The 16010-nt window shown below is 41.2% G+C and overlaps 1 protein-coding gene across 1 annotated transcript in view; it reads right to left on the reverse strand.

The window, feature by feature from the left end:
* Maco1 (macoilin 1) overlaps positions 1-16010 on the reverse strand; it is a 71497-nt gene that overhangs the window by 32761 nt on the left and 22726 nt on the right. The window contains exons 2-6 of the mRNA XM_059255170.1: positions 12982-13123; positions 11389-11515; positions 8322-8445; positions 6128-6306; positions 3591-4092 (exon numbers count right to left, since the gene is read on the reverse strand). Coding sequence (XP_059111153.1) covers positions 3591-4092; positions 6128-6306; positions 8322-8445; positions 11389-11515; positions 12982-13123 — 1074 coding nt within the window. The remainder of the gene's footprint in view (positions 1-3590; positions 4093-6127; positions 6307-8321; positions 8446-11388; positions 11516-12981; positions 13124-16010) is intronic.

Consider the following 16010-nt stretch of genomic DNA (forward strand, 5'->3'; position numbering starts at 1 on the left):
CTAAGATTTCAATCATGGTCCTGAAACAAGACATAACTGAAGATTGTATTGCATTAATTCATTATTATAAAAGAGCTATTGGTTAGTTTATGTAATTGTGGCTTTCAATTTTCTTGCCCAAATACTTGAAAATGAGTACAAAGCATCCCTGTGGAGTTATAGCCAACCTCAGAGCTATGCACAACCATGGCACACCTGAAGAAGTTGCATGTCCACAGTTGGCCCTGCATGCCTTCACTATGAGCCATAGGGGCTGTGCTGGCTAGTTTTGTGTCAACTTGACACAAACTGGAGTCATCTCAGAGGAGGGAACCTCAATTAGGAAAATGCCTCCAGAAGACTGGGTTGTAGGCAAGCCTATAGGGCTTTAACTTAATTAGTAATTGTTGGGAGAGGGCCCAGTCCATTGTAGGTGGCACCATCTCTAGCCTGGTGGTCCTGGGTTCTGAAAGAAGGCAGACTGAGCAAGTCATGAAGAGCAAGCCAGTAAGTAGTCATCATCCATGTTCTCTGCATCAGCTCCTGCCACCAGGTTCCTGCCCTGTCTGAGTTCCTGTCCTGATTTCTTTCAGTGATAAACAGTGATGTGGAAGCATAAGCCAAATAAACCCTTTCTTCCCCAAGTGGCTTTGGTCATGGTGTTTCACCACGGCAACAATAACCCTAAGACAGACACACTGAGTCCGGTTTACTCATCTGCAGATGACACACCCACTCCACTCTCTAGCTAACAACTCAAACACAGGTTTAGATAAGCAGCCTTAGTAGCATTCATCAAAACATAAGTCAAAAACAGAAGAGACAAGCAATCGAAAAGGAAGTGGTAAGGCCTCTTCCAATCAAGGAAGAGAATTTGCTTAGAAAAAAATGCTTTTCCTTTCAAATACTTTTATTATTGTTTACTGTAGAGAATTCTGAAAACGTATTTTTTTTTTTCCAGACAGGATTTCTCTCTGTAGCTTTGGAGCCTATCCTGGAACTCACTCTGTAGAGCAGACTGGCCTCGGACTCACAGAGATCCGCCTTCCGAGTGCTGGGATTAAAGGAGTACGCCACCATCGCCCGGTTGAAAATGTATGTTAAATAAAAAGAAAAAAATGAATGAATGCCTGATTCTATCACAGGCTATAGCTTTTGTCAATGTTTTAGCTTTTCTCTTCAAATCTCTTTTTTGTATACATTGGAGAAAATGTTTTAAATTACATTGCTTTCTCCTTCTTCATGGAGCATCATATTGTAAATATTCTCCCAAGTTCTTAAATATAGCCCAAAAGTATGATCTTACAGTGTTGATATTAGAAGCCCTCCAGGTGTAGTGGCACAGAGACAGGCCAGTGACAGTCAGAGCTACACAGTGAGATCCTGTCTCTGAACAAACAAAAAACAGTATCTATATTAGAAGTCTATCAAAGAGCCAGGTGTGGTGGTACATACCTTTAATTCCAATACTCGGGAGGCAGAAACAGGTGGATTTCTTGTATGAGGCCAGCCTGGTCTACAGAGAGTTCCAAGAAAGCCAGGCTACATAGAGAGACCCTGTCTCTAAAACAAATGAAAAAATAAAAAAGTTTATCAAAGAAATGGCCCGCTATTTATTTAAGTTTTCCCACTGTTGGATAAGTAAGTTCTTCTCTTGTTTTGAGACAGGGTCTCACTATGTATCCCTGACTACCTTGGAACTTATTATGTAGACCAAGCTAGCCTTGAACTCACAGATATCTGCTACCTCTGTCTCCTGGGTACTAGGATAAAGAGTGTGTACCACCACACCTGGCTCCCTTTGTTTTCATATTACATTAAAAGTTGAAAATCATTCCACATTAAGTTTATGAAAATACTTAAATACATTTTCTATTAACTTATTGACAGCAAGTACTTCTCTAAAATAGAAACTTGCTCTGAGAGGGCCTACAGGTGAAGACAGAGTCCACACTGGTGACAACAGGAGGCAGCAGTCCCCAGGAGCAGGCAATGGGCACAAATACCACAGCATCAGCCCTACCTCACTGGCCAGTTGGGTCCTCAATCTTCAATACCAAAGGCAGATCAGATAGCAAAGCCAATTAGCATCACATTTTACTGGGGTAGCCAAGAAAGCATTTTCACCTCACTTGCAATACCAAACACAGGAGACCTGTTTTGATACTAAAATCATGTAAAGATGTTAAATAACGTGTGGCAAAGGTTTCACCTGCTGCAGCAGTTAGTGAATTCTGGGGAATTCCCTCTGAAATAAGTAGTACAACTGGCCTTTCTCCTCTGGACATCTGGAAGCAGGCTCTCTGCTGACTGTTCACTCTGCAGGATAGGGGGAAGGCTGTGGATGCCTGCCCAGCATCAGCAATGGCATGCTTCCAAAGTTGCATAAAGGCCTGCTGCAGGAGTGAGAGGTGGCGTGTGGAACCCATGTCCATTTCTCTATCTGGCTATCACTCACAAAATTAAAACTAGTCAATATTCTGGTTCACATTATTTACAATGCTTAAAACTCTTCCTTAAAGAACAAATTGCCCTTGGCCTTTAAATAAGCTAAAAAATGGGCAGTGGTGGCACACACCCTTAATCCCAGCATGTGTGAGTCAGAGGTAAGTGGATCTCTGAGTTCGAGGCCAGCCTTGGCTACAGAGCTGGGACAGCCTGGGATACACAGAGAAACCCTGTCTCAAACAAAGTGGAATATAAGAAACTTACTGGACTGTGTGGGCTACCTACAGCAAAACAAAAACAAAAACAAAAACAAAAACAAAACCCCTCATTCGGCTCTTCACTTTGGGATTGAAGACCAGGGGAAAAGCCGTTCCTATTTGCCGATTTAGTCAATGAATTCTGAGCCAGTCAGTGTCACAATTAAGGTTGACAAAAGAAATGTTTCTGATTAAAATCCCTATCTAACACTGTGTTACCACATGGAATTTTTAGTGAGAGATTTCTTTTTTCTTTTCTTTTTAAAATGTACTTCGTGTGTGCACGTGCCATGGGCATGTGGAGGTCAAAGGAAAAATTGTCAGCATCGGTTCTCTCGTCCACCATGTGGGTCCCCGGATCATCAGGCTTGGCAGCAAGCACCTTTACCCAATGAGCCACCTTGTCAGCCCAAGAGATTATACTTTTCAAACCTGAATATCCCAGACTTACCAATGCATAATTTAAATTCTAATTGTAGAAGAAACTAATGAAGAAAACCAGCTCAGGGTAATAACTTTCTTACTCCCTTTCCCCATCTATGTATGCTTGATCATAGAAGATGTGCACCATCACGGACACAGATTTTCCTCTTTGTCTTTTTGCCAAAAAGAACTTTAGATATGCAAATGTAAAAGGACAGGACTAACAGCATCCTTCAGGGCCACCAAGCGGCTGCAAGTCAATCAATCTATCACACGTGGGAAGTCGTCATCATCACCTCTTATTCAGAACACAGAACAGGTCACAACGGTGTTTTATTATGCTGACACAGGTGACTGACGAACCTGTGTCAAACAAACCCCAGACACCACCGGTCACAGCGCTGACCACCAACAGCTCCAGCAGGCCCATGGGCGCGGGACTTTGGAGTTGTGGCAAGCGGTGGTGAGGCCGCACACACTTACCTCACCAGCGCGTCTGGCTTGCTCAGCTGGTTGTTGGGAATGCAGTTCTCCATTAAGTCCTTGTGCGCACTGGGGCTCTTGCTGGCACACTTCTGCTTCTTCTCGTTTTTACTAGACGAGGAAGGAATGCTTCCGTTTGTAGCGCTGTGACTTCGAGGTGAGGAGTTCACAACTCCACTGGCATTTTTGTAATTTTTTGAGGAAGCAGTGCATGAGTCCTCTTTTAAGAGATTTTCTGTACTTCCCACAAGATCATTGTTTAATCTTTTACTATTGATATGGTTTTCCATATACTCAATTTCTTGTATTTTAGAGTCTACAGGTTGTAGAATATTGTTGTTATTTATTCCAAGGTTATGTTTTTTGGCATCCTTGTCCTTTTCTTTCCCTTTTTCTCGATATTCTATCTCTGGCAGCGTTGTGGAAAGTTTTTTGTTGGCTGGGATGCCTCCGTTGTGGTGTATAAGGATCGAGGAATCCATGTCCGGCAATCCTTTGGCTGCTACAGTACCAAAAACAAACCAACAAACAAACAAAAACTCATACTGGAATATTTAGCTTTTAAAAACATAGACCACATTTATTTAGTAAATGTATTAGCTAGGCCTAAAAATTCACTACATTAATCACAGTAGAAACTTAGAAGCAGTAAGTACAGTATATTACACTAACTCCCAAGTCCAGACACATTTGAAAAAAAAAATCACCATGATATGAACTTCAAACCATTAAAGATTTGGCTTTAAAATAAGACTAAAATTTTATAATTAAGTCATATATAATATATATATGTATATATATATATATAGATCAAGTCAACTAAATTGGTCATAAAGGTGAAAGAACAAAAGTTCATTTTTTTTAAAGAGGACCTATTTTAATGAATATTATGAAAAGGGATTTATTACATTGGCATATGCCACAGGCAGGGTAGTCCAACAATGGCTACCCTCCCAAGAAGCCTCATTTTAAAAGAGGCCTAAACTGGACCCAGGAGACAGTTCGGTGTGTAAAAGTGTTTGCCACACAAGCTTAGTAACCCAAGTTCAATCTCCAAGACCCAAGTATAGGTACGAGACAAATGGCTCCACAAAGTTATTTCCATGTGTGCTGTGACATGTGCACCAACTCATACACATACATTTACACACACACACACACACACACACACACACACACACACACTTTTTTTTTTAATGCCTGGATTAAACAAACACCTGATAATATTACTGAAAAAATTCAAATGAAGCCGAGGTACTGGTGCACGCCTTTAATCCCAACACTTGAGAGGCAGAGCCAGGTGGATCTCTGTGAGTTCAAGGCCAGCCTGGTCTACAGAGGGAGATCCAGGACAGGCACTAAAACTACATAGAGAAACCCTGTCTCAAAAAACAAAACAAAACAAAACAAAACAAAACAAAAAACTTCAAATGAAAGAAAAGATGTGACTTCCAGTTATAGACATCTAGTCTTTGTGTGACTCAAGTGTTGAAGTAATATGTCTGTATCATTTACCAGGACACTTATAAACAGCTTCCTGTATCAGCTCAGTATATTTTAATGCGCTGTGGTATCCTTGAGAGCTAATTTGTACTGCTTCAGAAAAAAGGATTTTGATATAAATTAATTAGAAAGCATGACCTGAAACTTCTGACTTCCATGCACAGAAAACCAGTGTTACTACAAGCTCACCTATCACTATTGGCTGAACGTCCACAAGAAAAGCCCCCTTAGTAATGGTTCCATTTGCTGGGCATGGTGGCGCACGCCTTTTTTCCCAGCACTTGGGAGGCAAAGGCAGGCAGTTCTCTGAGTTTGAGACTAGCCTGGTCTACAAAGTGAGTTCCAGGACAGCCAGGGCTGTAAAAAAGAAACTGTCTTGAAACACGCCCCCCCCCACCAAAAGGTTTAATTTAAGATCCAACATCACACAATATATGAAATACATGAAACATTCAAACAGGACCCACATCTCCTTGTTCTGCCAGAAGGCAATGTCACATGTCCACACAGCCATCAATGTCACATGTCCACACGGCCATCAACGTCACATGTCCACTATAAGCCACCTTGCTTATAGTTTGGTTCTTGACTTGCTTCAATTACAATGTCATAGTCAAGATGTATTTTATTAATAAGTATTTCTTACAATTTGTAACACAATATTTACATGTTTAAAAATAATGAACTAGGGGATGGAAAGATGGCTCAATAGCTAGAGCACTTGTTGCTCTAAGGTTCAGTTCCAGTGGCTCAAAACCATCAGCAACCCCAGTTCCAGGGCTCCAGACTACTATACATATAAACATGCAGGAAAAAAACCAATACACATAAAAAATATATGTAAAACAAATACTATATTTAGAAGCAGACGGCCCTCAGAGAGTAAAATACTGTACTCACATTCTGTACTTCATGACCAAACAATGGCCCCAGGAGGAACCAGAAAACTGGAAACTCTAAACTCTCAGCCATTTCTTAACTGAGGCAAAATCTGACTAGCCTATTAGGTCCACAACTTAAGAGTAAAGACCTACCTTCCTCAGCCTCCTTTTCTTGCTTCTGCAACATTTGCTGCTCTGGAGGGAGGGCCTGCTGAAGAAGCTGCATATAAAACTCGTTCTCCTTTTGAACTTCCTTTTGCTTCCTTAACCGCATTTTGTAGCTCACATAACTTTTGAAGCCAAAGCCCAAAGTCACCACAGGGTACCCAATACTAGAAAGAAAACAGTCCAGCCAATAATTGCAAGCACAAAACAAACAACATGTGCACAGGCACATAGGTTACTGAGACTGAAAATCAGAAAACTATATCTAGTTGATGATGATGAACCCATGCACAGAGAACGAGCCCCTGGGCTACAGGTCTGAGGGAGCACAGGAAAACATTTCCCATCCTATTTTAAGGGTTCTTTAATTCTAGGAGTCCCCACAGGGACTGACAGATAGTGCAGCTAATGTTTTTGAGGAAACAATGAGCTTTATGCATTAGAATGTAGCCACCGTTCTGTTTTTAAGAATGAAAAGGTATCTGGACACAATGGGGCCATTGCTAACAAGAACTCGGAGCCTATGGCTGCACAATATCAACCAAAGTTGCATCACAGATCAGGGAAAGGCTCGTGAAGTCCCATCCCTAGCTGAGGGGCTGTTAGAGCTGCCCATGTTCCAGTGGATGGTCCGATACCCATGCACAGACTGGCAGCACTGAGTGGACTCAGTGGATCTAAAAAAAAAATACATGAAGTTGGAAGGGATAATTATGTGTGTATGTGGAGGTTATTAATAGGGAGAGTTTGAGGGGAAGGAATGGTGGGTAGATTTGATCAAAACCCATTATACTCATGCATGAAATTCTCAAACAATAAAATTTTCAAAAAGAACTAAAGGGTAGAGATTTTTATGGGTAGCCAACAATCGTCATGCTAAGTGTTAAAAAAAAATCAAAAGGGCACAAGGCGGTGGTGGCACACGCCTTTAATTCCAGCATGCAAGAGATTGAGGCAGGTGACCTCTGAGTTCAAGCCCAGCCTGGTCTACCAAAGGAGACAGTCAGGGCTACACAGAGAAATCCTATCTTCAAAAACAAACAAATCAAAAGGGTATTGTTTAATTTTTAACATCAGAAGACAGAGTCAAATTTAGGCAATTACATTAATCTTCTTGTGTCTGAGGAGTAAGAGCAACAGCTGCTTCTGTAAAATTAATTCATAAACACTCTGTCACACAGCAATTCCAAAGCCACTTACGTGTAAGTATCAGGAATCATCTGAGTTGTTAGAGTTGTTACACTAAGTTAAAACAAGTGTTCTTACAACTCTAATATAAGACAGAAAGTAAAAGTATTTCCTCTAACCAATCAAACTGCCAAATGCTTTTCCAAAGCGTCTGTCTACAAACACTGTCAAGCCCATAGAAAGGCTCCCAAGTGTTAAAAGTGTTACAGTTTTTAATTAGTTTAAATATAGTTTCACTACAAATTTAAAGTGACAATGTTTATTTAACTCATTTGTTTGTAAAAACTAAAAAAAAAAAAAAAAAAAAGGAAATAGTAATTTGCATTTATTTGGGGGATTGTACTTTTCACAACTGATATAAACAGAAATCAAGCTTACTTTCTAATATTTTTAGTTAAAGTTAAATGAAATATACCTCAACATTTGATTATATTTCATAAGAAGAAATGTTCCTTTTAAAAGTGTTAATAGGCTGGAGAGATGGCTCAGTAGTTAAGAGCACTGACTGCTCTGTCGGAGGTCCTGAGTTCAATTCCCAGCAACCACATGGTAGCTCACAACCACCTGTAATGAGATCTGGTGCCCTCTTCTGGTCTGCAAGGACACATGCAGGCAAAATACTGTATACATAATAAAATAAATCTTTTTTTTTTATGTGTTAATAGCCTTATCACTTCTGTAAGACTATGGAAGCTTTAAGACACGGCCATAGCTCATCAAGACTTTGGAATCACCATCAAATCACTTGTCAGATACTTACAAGCCTGGCACTAAGTTAAACACTTGACACGTTGCACCTCCTTCCCATGATCTCAGGAGAGGTTAAAAGCTGATATTCAGAATGACAGGCTCAGCCACACAGCTGTTGGGACAGAGCTGGGGCTCCACCTCTGAAAAGGCTCACACTCTCTACCAGCATGCCACACTGACGCTGGGCTCGGCTGAACTGACCATCTCACACTGAAATGTAGTCTAGGATGTAGGTAATACTCACCAGTGAGCAGCAAATGGACGACAAAGGTCTACGTGAAAATTTTTCAGATCTTTGAATCTAATTGCTGCTTCAATATAAACAAAGAGTATCCAGAGGGACACTGTGGGCAGACACACTCCCCTTTCTGTGGGAAAGCAGCAGAGAGACAGACAACCATGAGTGAACACAGTAGCTGACACAAGAGATGGCTTGTCTGGAGACTCGTCAGTGACAGCGACTTTCATTAGGACTTCCAACTGAACTAAAAAGCAACATGATCTAAACTGAAAGCTCGTCTATGACAAACAAGCCCACAAACTAATTGACAAAAATAAAAAAAGGTAAACATCTGTGAGGAAATATTCAGAATATGTCAAACAAAAGACTCATAATCTTAATATACAAAGAGCTCCTAAAAATCAATTAAAAAAAAAAAAAGGCAACCAAAGTTCGGTATAATACTGTATGCCTACCTGTAGCCCCAGCACTTGGAAGACAGAGGCAGGTGGATCTCTGAGTTTAAGGCCAGCCTGGTCTATAGAGGGAGTTTCAGGACAACCAGGGTTACAAAGGAAACCCTGTCTCAGAGAAAAAAACAAAAACCCAAAGAACAACAACAAAAAAGAAGCACCAGCTGCTCTCCCAGAAGTCCTGAGTTCAATTCCCAGCAACCACATGGCAGCTCACAATCATCTATAATGGGATCTGATGCCCTCTTCTGGGGAGTATGCATACATGTAGACAGAACACTCAAACATAAATATACAAATAAAGTTTAAGAAAAAATCATCACCAACATCAAAAAGTTTATGACACAATCTTACCATTCTTTTATGGATATGTACAATTTTATTAAGCATTCTTTTTTAATTTTCTACTTTTATTCAACTATTTTGTGTGGGTGCACACATATGTACATGCCACAGCAAGCTCGTCTCTATACAACTTTTCAGTCAGGTCTCTGCTTCCACCAACAGGATTCTGGGGATCCAACTCAGGTCCTCAGGCTTGCCAGCAAGTGCTCTGACCTGCTCAACTGTCCTGCCAGCCCTTGTCAACTATTCTTAATCTCAAGGAATTTTAAATTTTATCATATGGAAGAAAAACTAGCCCTCCAAGTTATATATACTATAATCTTATTTTCCATGTTTCTATTAAATGTACTTTGTCTCAGCATTAACTATTTCAAACTAAAACCTATTTCACGACTTGGCTATTCCAATGTGTGTGTCACTCTATGACACTGTCCTGCCGATCCCTGGGGAGTCCCAACAGGTTCTATTAGGAGCCATGTCATTAGTTTCTTCCCTATGAGACAACACTGAAGGAATCAGAAAGGCTGCCTTTGCAAACAGAGTCCTAGCACATCTGGGCTGGAGCCTCTCACACACTGAGATTAGCCCATCTTAGGTAACAGAGAAGAAACTGGGATGCAAATAAATGGCCCAGAAGGAAATACAAGCAAAAACTGGTTCAAAGAAAAATCTCTTGAATTAGACTAGACAGCAGCCAACTTGAGAACATTCTGGATAGCTTAAAATCAAGTTCGATCCTACAGCGGAGAAACCATGCTCACCGTGGAGACCTCCAACAGCAGGGCTCCGCTGTCTCCTACGGTGGCCAGCACCACTTTCAGCAGCATCAAGGATGAAGCTGCTCCAGAGAGCTTTTACTGTCTGGTGTGCTCTCAAAAGTTAAAATCCTACAGGTTACAGCTGGGTCGGAGAATCATGTTTCACAAAGCTCTGCAGACAGTGTGACCCTGAGGACCAATCCTCAAAGCCCAGCAGCACATGCCACATATGCTTTCATAGTGAGTTAGAGTTGTCAAAACATTTCTTCTGATCTTGGTTCGAAATAACAAGTTTGAAAAAAGAAGGAAGCTGACTATGAATCCCTATCAGTAAGAATCTATCTGAAATACAGTGCAAAGAATTAGGAGCACAAAATAGGAAGACACTTAAAATGCCAGACAATTAAAAGCTAGTGACATCAGGAGTATTTTTGCCTGCAGAAAAACAAAGACTTAAGAGGCTATGACAGGGTCTTCAGATCACTTGATACATGTCATCTGGGGGAGACCATTTATTCAGAGTGGTCCTATGAAAGTGGTCCTGTATCAGGCCACCTGAAACTTCTAAGGCCAAATTCTGTCCATTCCCATACGTTTCTGGATAAATCCTTTTTAGATCCTCTAAGAATCTCTAAGCCTCAAACTGTAACAGCATCTTGGGTTATAAGTACAAGGAGGACACTTGTGACCCAGTATAGAGAACTATTTTCTCCTATGCAGCCCCAACGTGAATGAGAATGGCAGGAATCCATACCACTGCACATTTCCAATTGTAGAAAGGCCTCTATGTGCCTGGGATGCTGAGATTTTTTTTTTTTTTTTTTTTTTTTTTGGTCAAATTATTGGGTTCACATGAATGACTTCTAACTTTCCTTTCAATACCGAAAGAAAGGCTATGAACAGTCTTCTAGTATGGCACATGAATGTCTTCAACTACTCCTAAACATAAATCACTTCAACTCTTCCCCCCCCCCCCCCAGACAGGGTTTCTCTGTAGACCGGGCTGGCCTCAAACTCACAAAGATCCGCCTGCCTCTGCCTCCCAAGTGCTGGGATTAAAGGCGTGCGCCACCACCGCCCGGCCACTTCAACTCTTTTTAAATTGACATCTTTGCAATAGAGGTGCCAACTGAAATGCCTAAAATTTAAGCTTTTGATTCAAATAATTAAAAAAATAAATAAAAAAGGAAAATTCATATATAAAAGCATACAGAGCAAGGCATGGTGCTCAGAAGGCAAAAGGCAGGAGGATCGCTGTGAGCTGTAGGCTGGCCTGGTCTACACAATGAGTTCCAGGACAACCGAGACTGTCTAATGAGACTCTGCCTCAAATAACCAACCCTACAATCAACAAACAAACAAAAACCCACAAACCACCACCACAAGCCAAACAACATATTACCATGTATTGGGGAAAGGCAACTTTAAAATGCCAATCTTAAATAATTCATTCAAATAATCCACATTTTAAAAACTTGCATCTAAAATTTCTAACCAAGAAGTCATCAAGCTTACCTGTGTGCCATACGTACTGGACCCATACATATGTGCTAGCAGCAAAAAAAAGCCATTGTATGGGGATGAAGAGGAGACATATGATATTTGATGTAAATGCTACACAAACAAAAAATACTGAAAAGGCCTAAAGAGAGAAAAAAAAAGGCAAATTAAAGCCACATTTCAGAACTTGTCATTTTCAAGCATGTTATTAAAAGCTTTGCTGGATAAAATTACTAAATACAGAGCAAGTTAACAAGAAGAAATTTTAAACACTTAGAATAGACCATGTAGCAGCAGTGGTTATTAGCTTGCTTGAGCAGCACATATACTAAAAAGCAGTGGCTAACTCAACATTCAAGAGTGCTATTGTTCATGGTTCTTAAACCATGGGGAAGAACTGGACCAGAACTGTGGTCGGACCACAGTGAGCTCCTTGGGATGCTCTAGGCAGGTCACCTGAAGGAACAAGAACTTTAACCCTGAAAAGCCTCCTGTTTCCTCATAACCCATCCCTAAAGAGCTTCACTCTTAAAGGAGAGGCTTGCTGGAATGCAGATGAACCAAACATTGCAAGAAATATATATGCTGGTGGTAATATTAATAACACTGCCTTCCTCTGGACACCACTATTCATTACCAAATCTTGAGGCCATCTTTTGGAAGCATAGATTTGCTCTGACCAAAGTACCAGGCCTGGATTGGAGAGTTAGTTGTAAGGTGTAGCTATGGAACACAATAGAAATAACACATAAGTCAAAAGAATAAGCTCAAGCTATGCCCCAAGCTCTAACTGGATAGTTTAAAACCTGTGGTCTAGCAACTTCTGAAGGGGCTTTGAGAACTTTCCAAACAGAGAGCTCTAGAACAACAGAGGCACTCTTCTATTTTATTGGGTAAGTAGTTATTTTCAATGAATTAATAAATATGTATTTAATTTTCATTTTATTTTTTCTTTTTTTTCTTTTGTTTTTGTTTTTTTTTTGTTTTGTTTTTTTTTTTGTTTTTTTAGCTATTATTTGTTTTTTGTTTAATTTTCCCTGAGAACAAGGTCTCTGTAGCCTTGGCTGGCCTGGAAATCAGTGTGTAGACCAGGCTGGCCTGGAACTCACAAATATCTTCCTACTTCTGCCTCTTTATTGCTGAGATTAAAGGCATGCATCACCACCCAGCTTGTTTTATTTTGTAACCTACATTAACAGAAGCTCTTTGGAGTTTTCAGTGATTTTTAAGAGTATAAAAGGAATCTTGAGATCAATGAGAATCACTGCTTTGATTCAATTACAACCTAGTGACAGGAACTCCAGAGCACTCTAGAGTAAGACTAGGCAATACTGAGTCCTCCCACTGCTACCCCCCTCTTGTAACCCTCTACCCAGTCTCCTCACTCCCCTCAAGTGGGAGAGGAGGAGAAAACAGAACCACTCATCAGTGGGCTTAGAACAGCCAAGTTTTAATCCATAGACCCAATTAGCTCATCCCAACACAGGCACTTCAGTATTGCTAATAAAATCCATTTAAAATAGGTCAGTATCAGCCACTGAAGATATTCTTTTAATTAGAAGGGTAACTAAATCCCTGACAGTTGGAGAACATGCAATAGGAACATACCAGTCCCTGGTATCTGAAGGAATCATAGACGCTTCTGATGAAAAGCCAGAATGGCCACAGATATTCAAATCGGAACTCCAGGACAAAGTCTGCCAGGAGGACAAGTGCCCACACTACCAGGAATTTCAGGTATAAAAATGTACTGCAAAACATAAAAAGAAGGGATTCAAGGTCATGCATAGAGAACCAGAAATAGGAATGCACTGTTTCTGTTTCAAACAGATATAAATAACTTCATTCACCACGAACACAGTGGAGCTACAGCCCAGCAGGCTGCTCCTGTGGCCCATGTGGATTGTAAAAACCTCCTTCCCTCTAAGCCTCCCTCACTCTCACTGTCAAGAGGAGATGATGACGAACCTGCTCAGCTCCATTTAAGATGGAGGGAAAACACTACATCTCACCACTACTGTAAAATGTGCTAAGGGCCTGACTTGAAGACACTGCAATCCTCTGAGAATGACAGCTTTCAAGCTGTTCTTCATTAGAAGAAAGTGTCACGGCTGAAAGGCTTCAATGTGCGCCTTCCTCACCCTCCACACCTGCTTCAGAGTTGAAAATTCTTGCTGTGTACCTCTCTGTGCTTCAAGAATTCTGTGCTTGTCGCTCTATTTTGCTTCTCTATACAGCATTCATGTGCACTGACCAAACAAAACATAACTGACTTCCTAAAAATATGCCAAAGCTAACTCATGGGACAGACACCAGCCATTACCAAAGACTGCAGACACAAAAATGTCTGTTAAAGGAAATATCTTCAAACATTCTGCACTTTAGATGTAAATGTGTGTTCTGAGTTCCCTCCTATTCATGTTAAAGAGACACATGCTTTGAGAAGCCAGTTAGTACATACAAATATAACCACTGTACTGAGCTCAAAATAAGGTAGAAACACAGTTTAAAAAAACAAAAACAAAAACAAAAAAACACCAAGCTGGGCAGTGATGGCTCACATCTTTAATCCCAACACTCAGAAGGCAGAGGCAGGTGGATCTCTGTGAGATCGAGGCCAGCCTGGTCTAAAGAGTGAGTTTCAGGACAGCCAGGGCTTTTTTCGAGAAACCCTGTCTCAAAAAAAGCAAACAAAAAAAGTTTCTAAACCAGGTATGGTGGCATACACTTATAATTCCAGGCATGGTGGCATACACGTATAATTCCAGCACAGGGAAAGCTGAGATTTCAAGAAAAATCTAGAGTTTGAGGCTAGCCTGGGATATAGAGCAAGTTACAACCTAGCCTGAGTTAAAAACACTTTATCCGGAAAAAAAAATTTTTTTTCAAAAACTGACCATATATGAGTTCTGGTGAAAAATGTAAGCAGCTGAGAATGAACTTCCACACTGTGGAGGGGACGATACTACCCAACAGAAATGCACATTCATCTCCAGACTCATGGGGGATATTACCAACAATTGTTTTGATACTAGCAGCCAGTTACAGACCAAAGGTAAATTAACACAGAAAAAAAAAATTAGGGTTTTACACTAAGTAATACTACTCAGCACTAACAGAAAATAAGCCAGGAGAAAGCTCAAAACTATCCCCCAAAAAGCTGGGCAAAAACACAAATGAAACTTCAGGAAAGTGTTAACTACTGGGTCTAAAGCAAGAAAGCTTGAGGACTGAGACAAGAACTAGTAATGGTAGCAAACACCTTTAACCTCAGCACAGGCCAATCTCTGTAAGTTCGAGGCCAGCCTGGTTTTTGGCAGCCACAGCAGCAGGCCAAAAGGTGAATCCGGTTAGACAAAAAGCCTAAGAACTTTGGTGCTGAATAGGATCTAACCAAAGACCTCACCTGCTTGGTCAAACGACTTTATCATACCTGGCCGCAGTGGCAGAAGGCTGTCTGTCCCCTATAAGGCACTGAAAGTGTCTTCTGAGATTTAAGCAGTTCACCGAGGCCCTGGACCAGCAGACAGCCTCCCAGCTGCCTAAGTCACCCCACAAGTACAGACCAGAGTCCATGCAGGAGGAGCAAGGCTGCTGGCCTGTGCTAAGAGGCCACCTGTCCTTTGAGTGGGGAGGGTCAGTGTTGGTGGAGCAGGAATGCTCAGCTGGTGGAGATTACACAGTACAGTCCCAATGGAACTGGTCATCTTCCTGCCTTTTGTCCAAAGGTGGGTTCCTTGATGCACCAGAATACAGTGATATTTTATTTGTACTGAAATGTGATTTTATTTGTATGTTAATAAATAAAGTTGCCTGAGGGTCAGAGCTAATAGCAAGCCATTGCAGAAGTCTGGCAGTGGTAGCACACGCCCTTAATCCCGATCACATGACAGGCAGATCTCTGTGTGTTCAAGGATACCACCAGCATGGAGACACAGGCCTTTAATCTCAATACCAACCATAGAAGACCTGGAGGTCTGTATAGATGGACAGTGAAGAGGAGGTCATGTGGTTGGGTTTACAACCAATGAGAAGGCAGAATAGAAAGTCAATAAAAAGGACAAACACACAGGATGTAGGTCTCTTGTGGAGAGGTAGGACAACAGCGGCAGTGAAGGGTGAGGTTTTTAATCTCAGTTCTTAGCTATTTCTCTGACCTCTTGGCTTTTAACTCTGTATTTGGCTCTGTGTTTCTTATTTAACAAGACGGTTACATCTACACCAGGGGGCAGGCCAGGCTGGGGCAGCTGGGCCACAGGAAGATAGCACACTGCTTTCACACAGGTTAACTCAAAGACAAAGATGGACATGATGGTATCTGTTGCCATAGGCAGGCAATGTCCTTGGGTCCAAACTCCATGGCTCACATTGCCAAGTTGGAAAAAGTAAAGGTCAAAGAGCTTGTCAACAGAATGGGTTAAATGCACACTGCTGAGTTTCCTGCACACAGATATAATGTGTGAATTTCCCTTCAGGGGCTGGAAAGACGGCTCAGCAGTTCAGAGCACTTGTTGATTCCCAGCACCCGCATGGCAGCTCACAACTGTCCACAATTTCAGTTCCAGGGGATCCAACATCCTCTTCTGGCCTCCAAGGGCACCAGGTGTGTAACATGGTGCACAGACATACATCCAAGC

The sequence above is a fragment of the Peromyscus eremicus genome, chromosome 2 (assembly GCF_949786415.1).
Source record: "Peromyscus eremicus chromosome 2, PerEre_H2_v1, whole genome shotgun sequence".
Classification (NCBI taxonomy): domain Eukaryota; kingdom Metazoa; phylum Chordata; class Mammalia; order Rodentia; family Cricetidae; genus Peromyscus; species Peromyscus eremicus.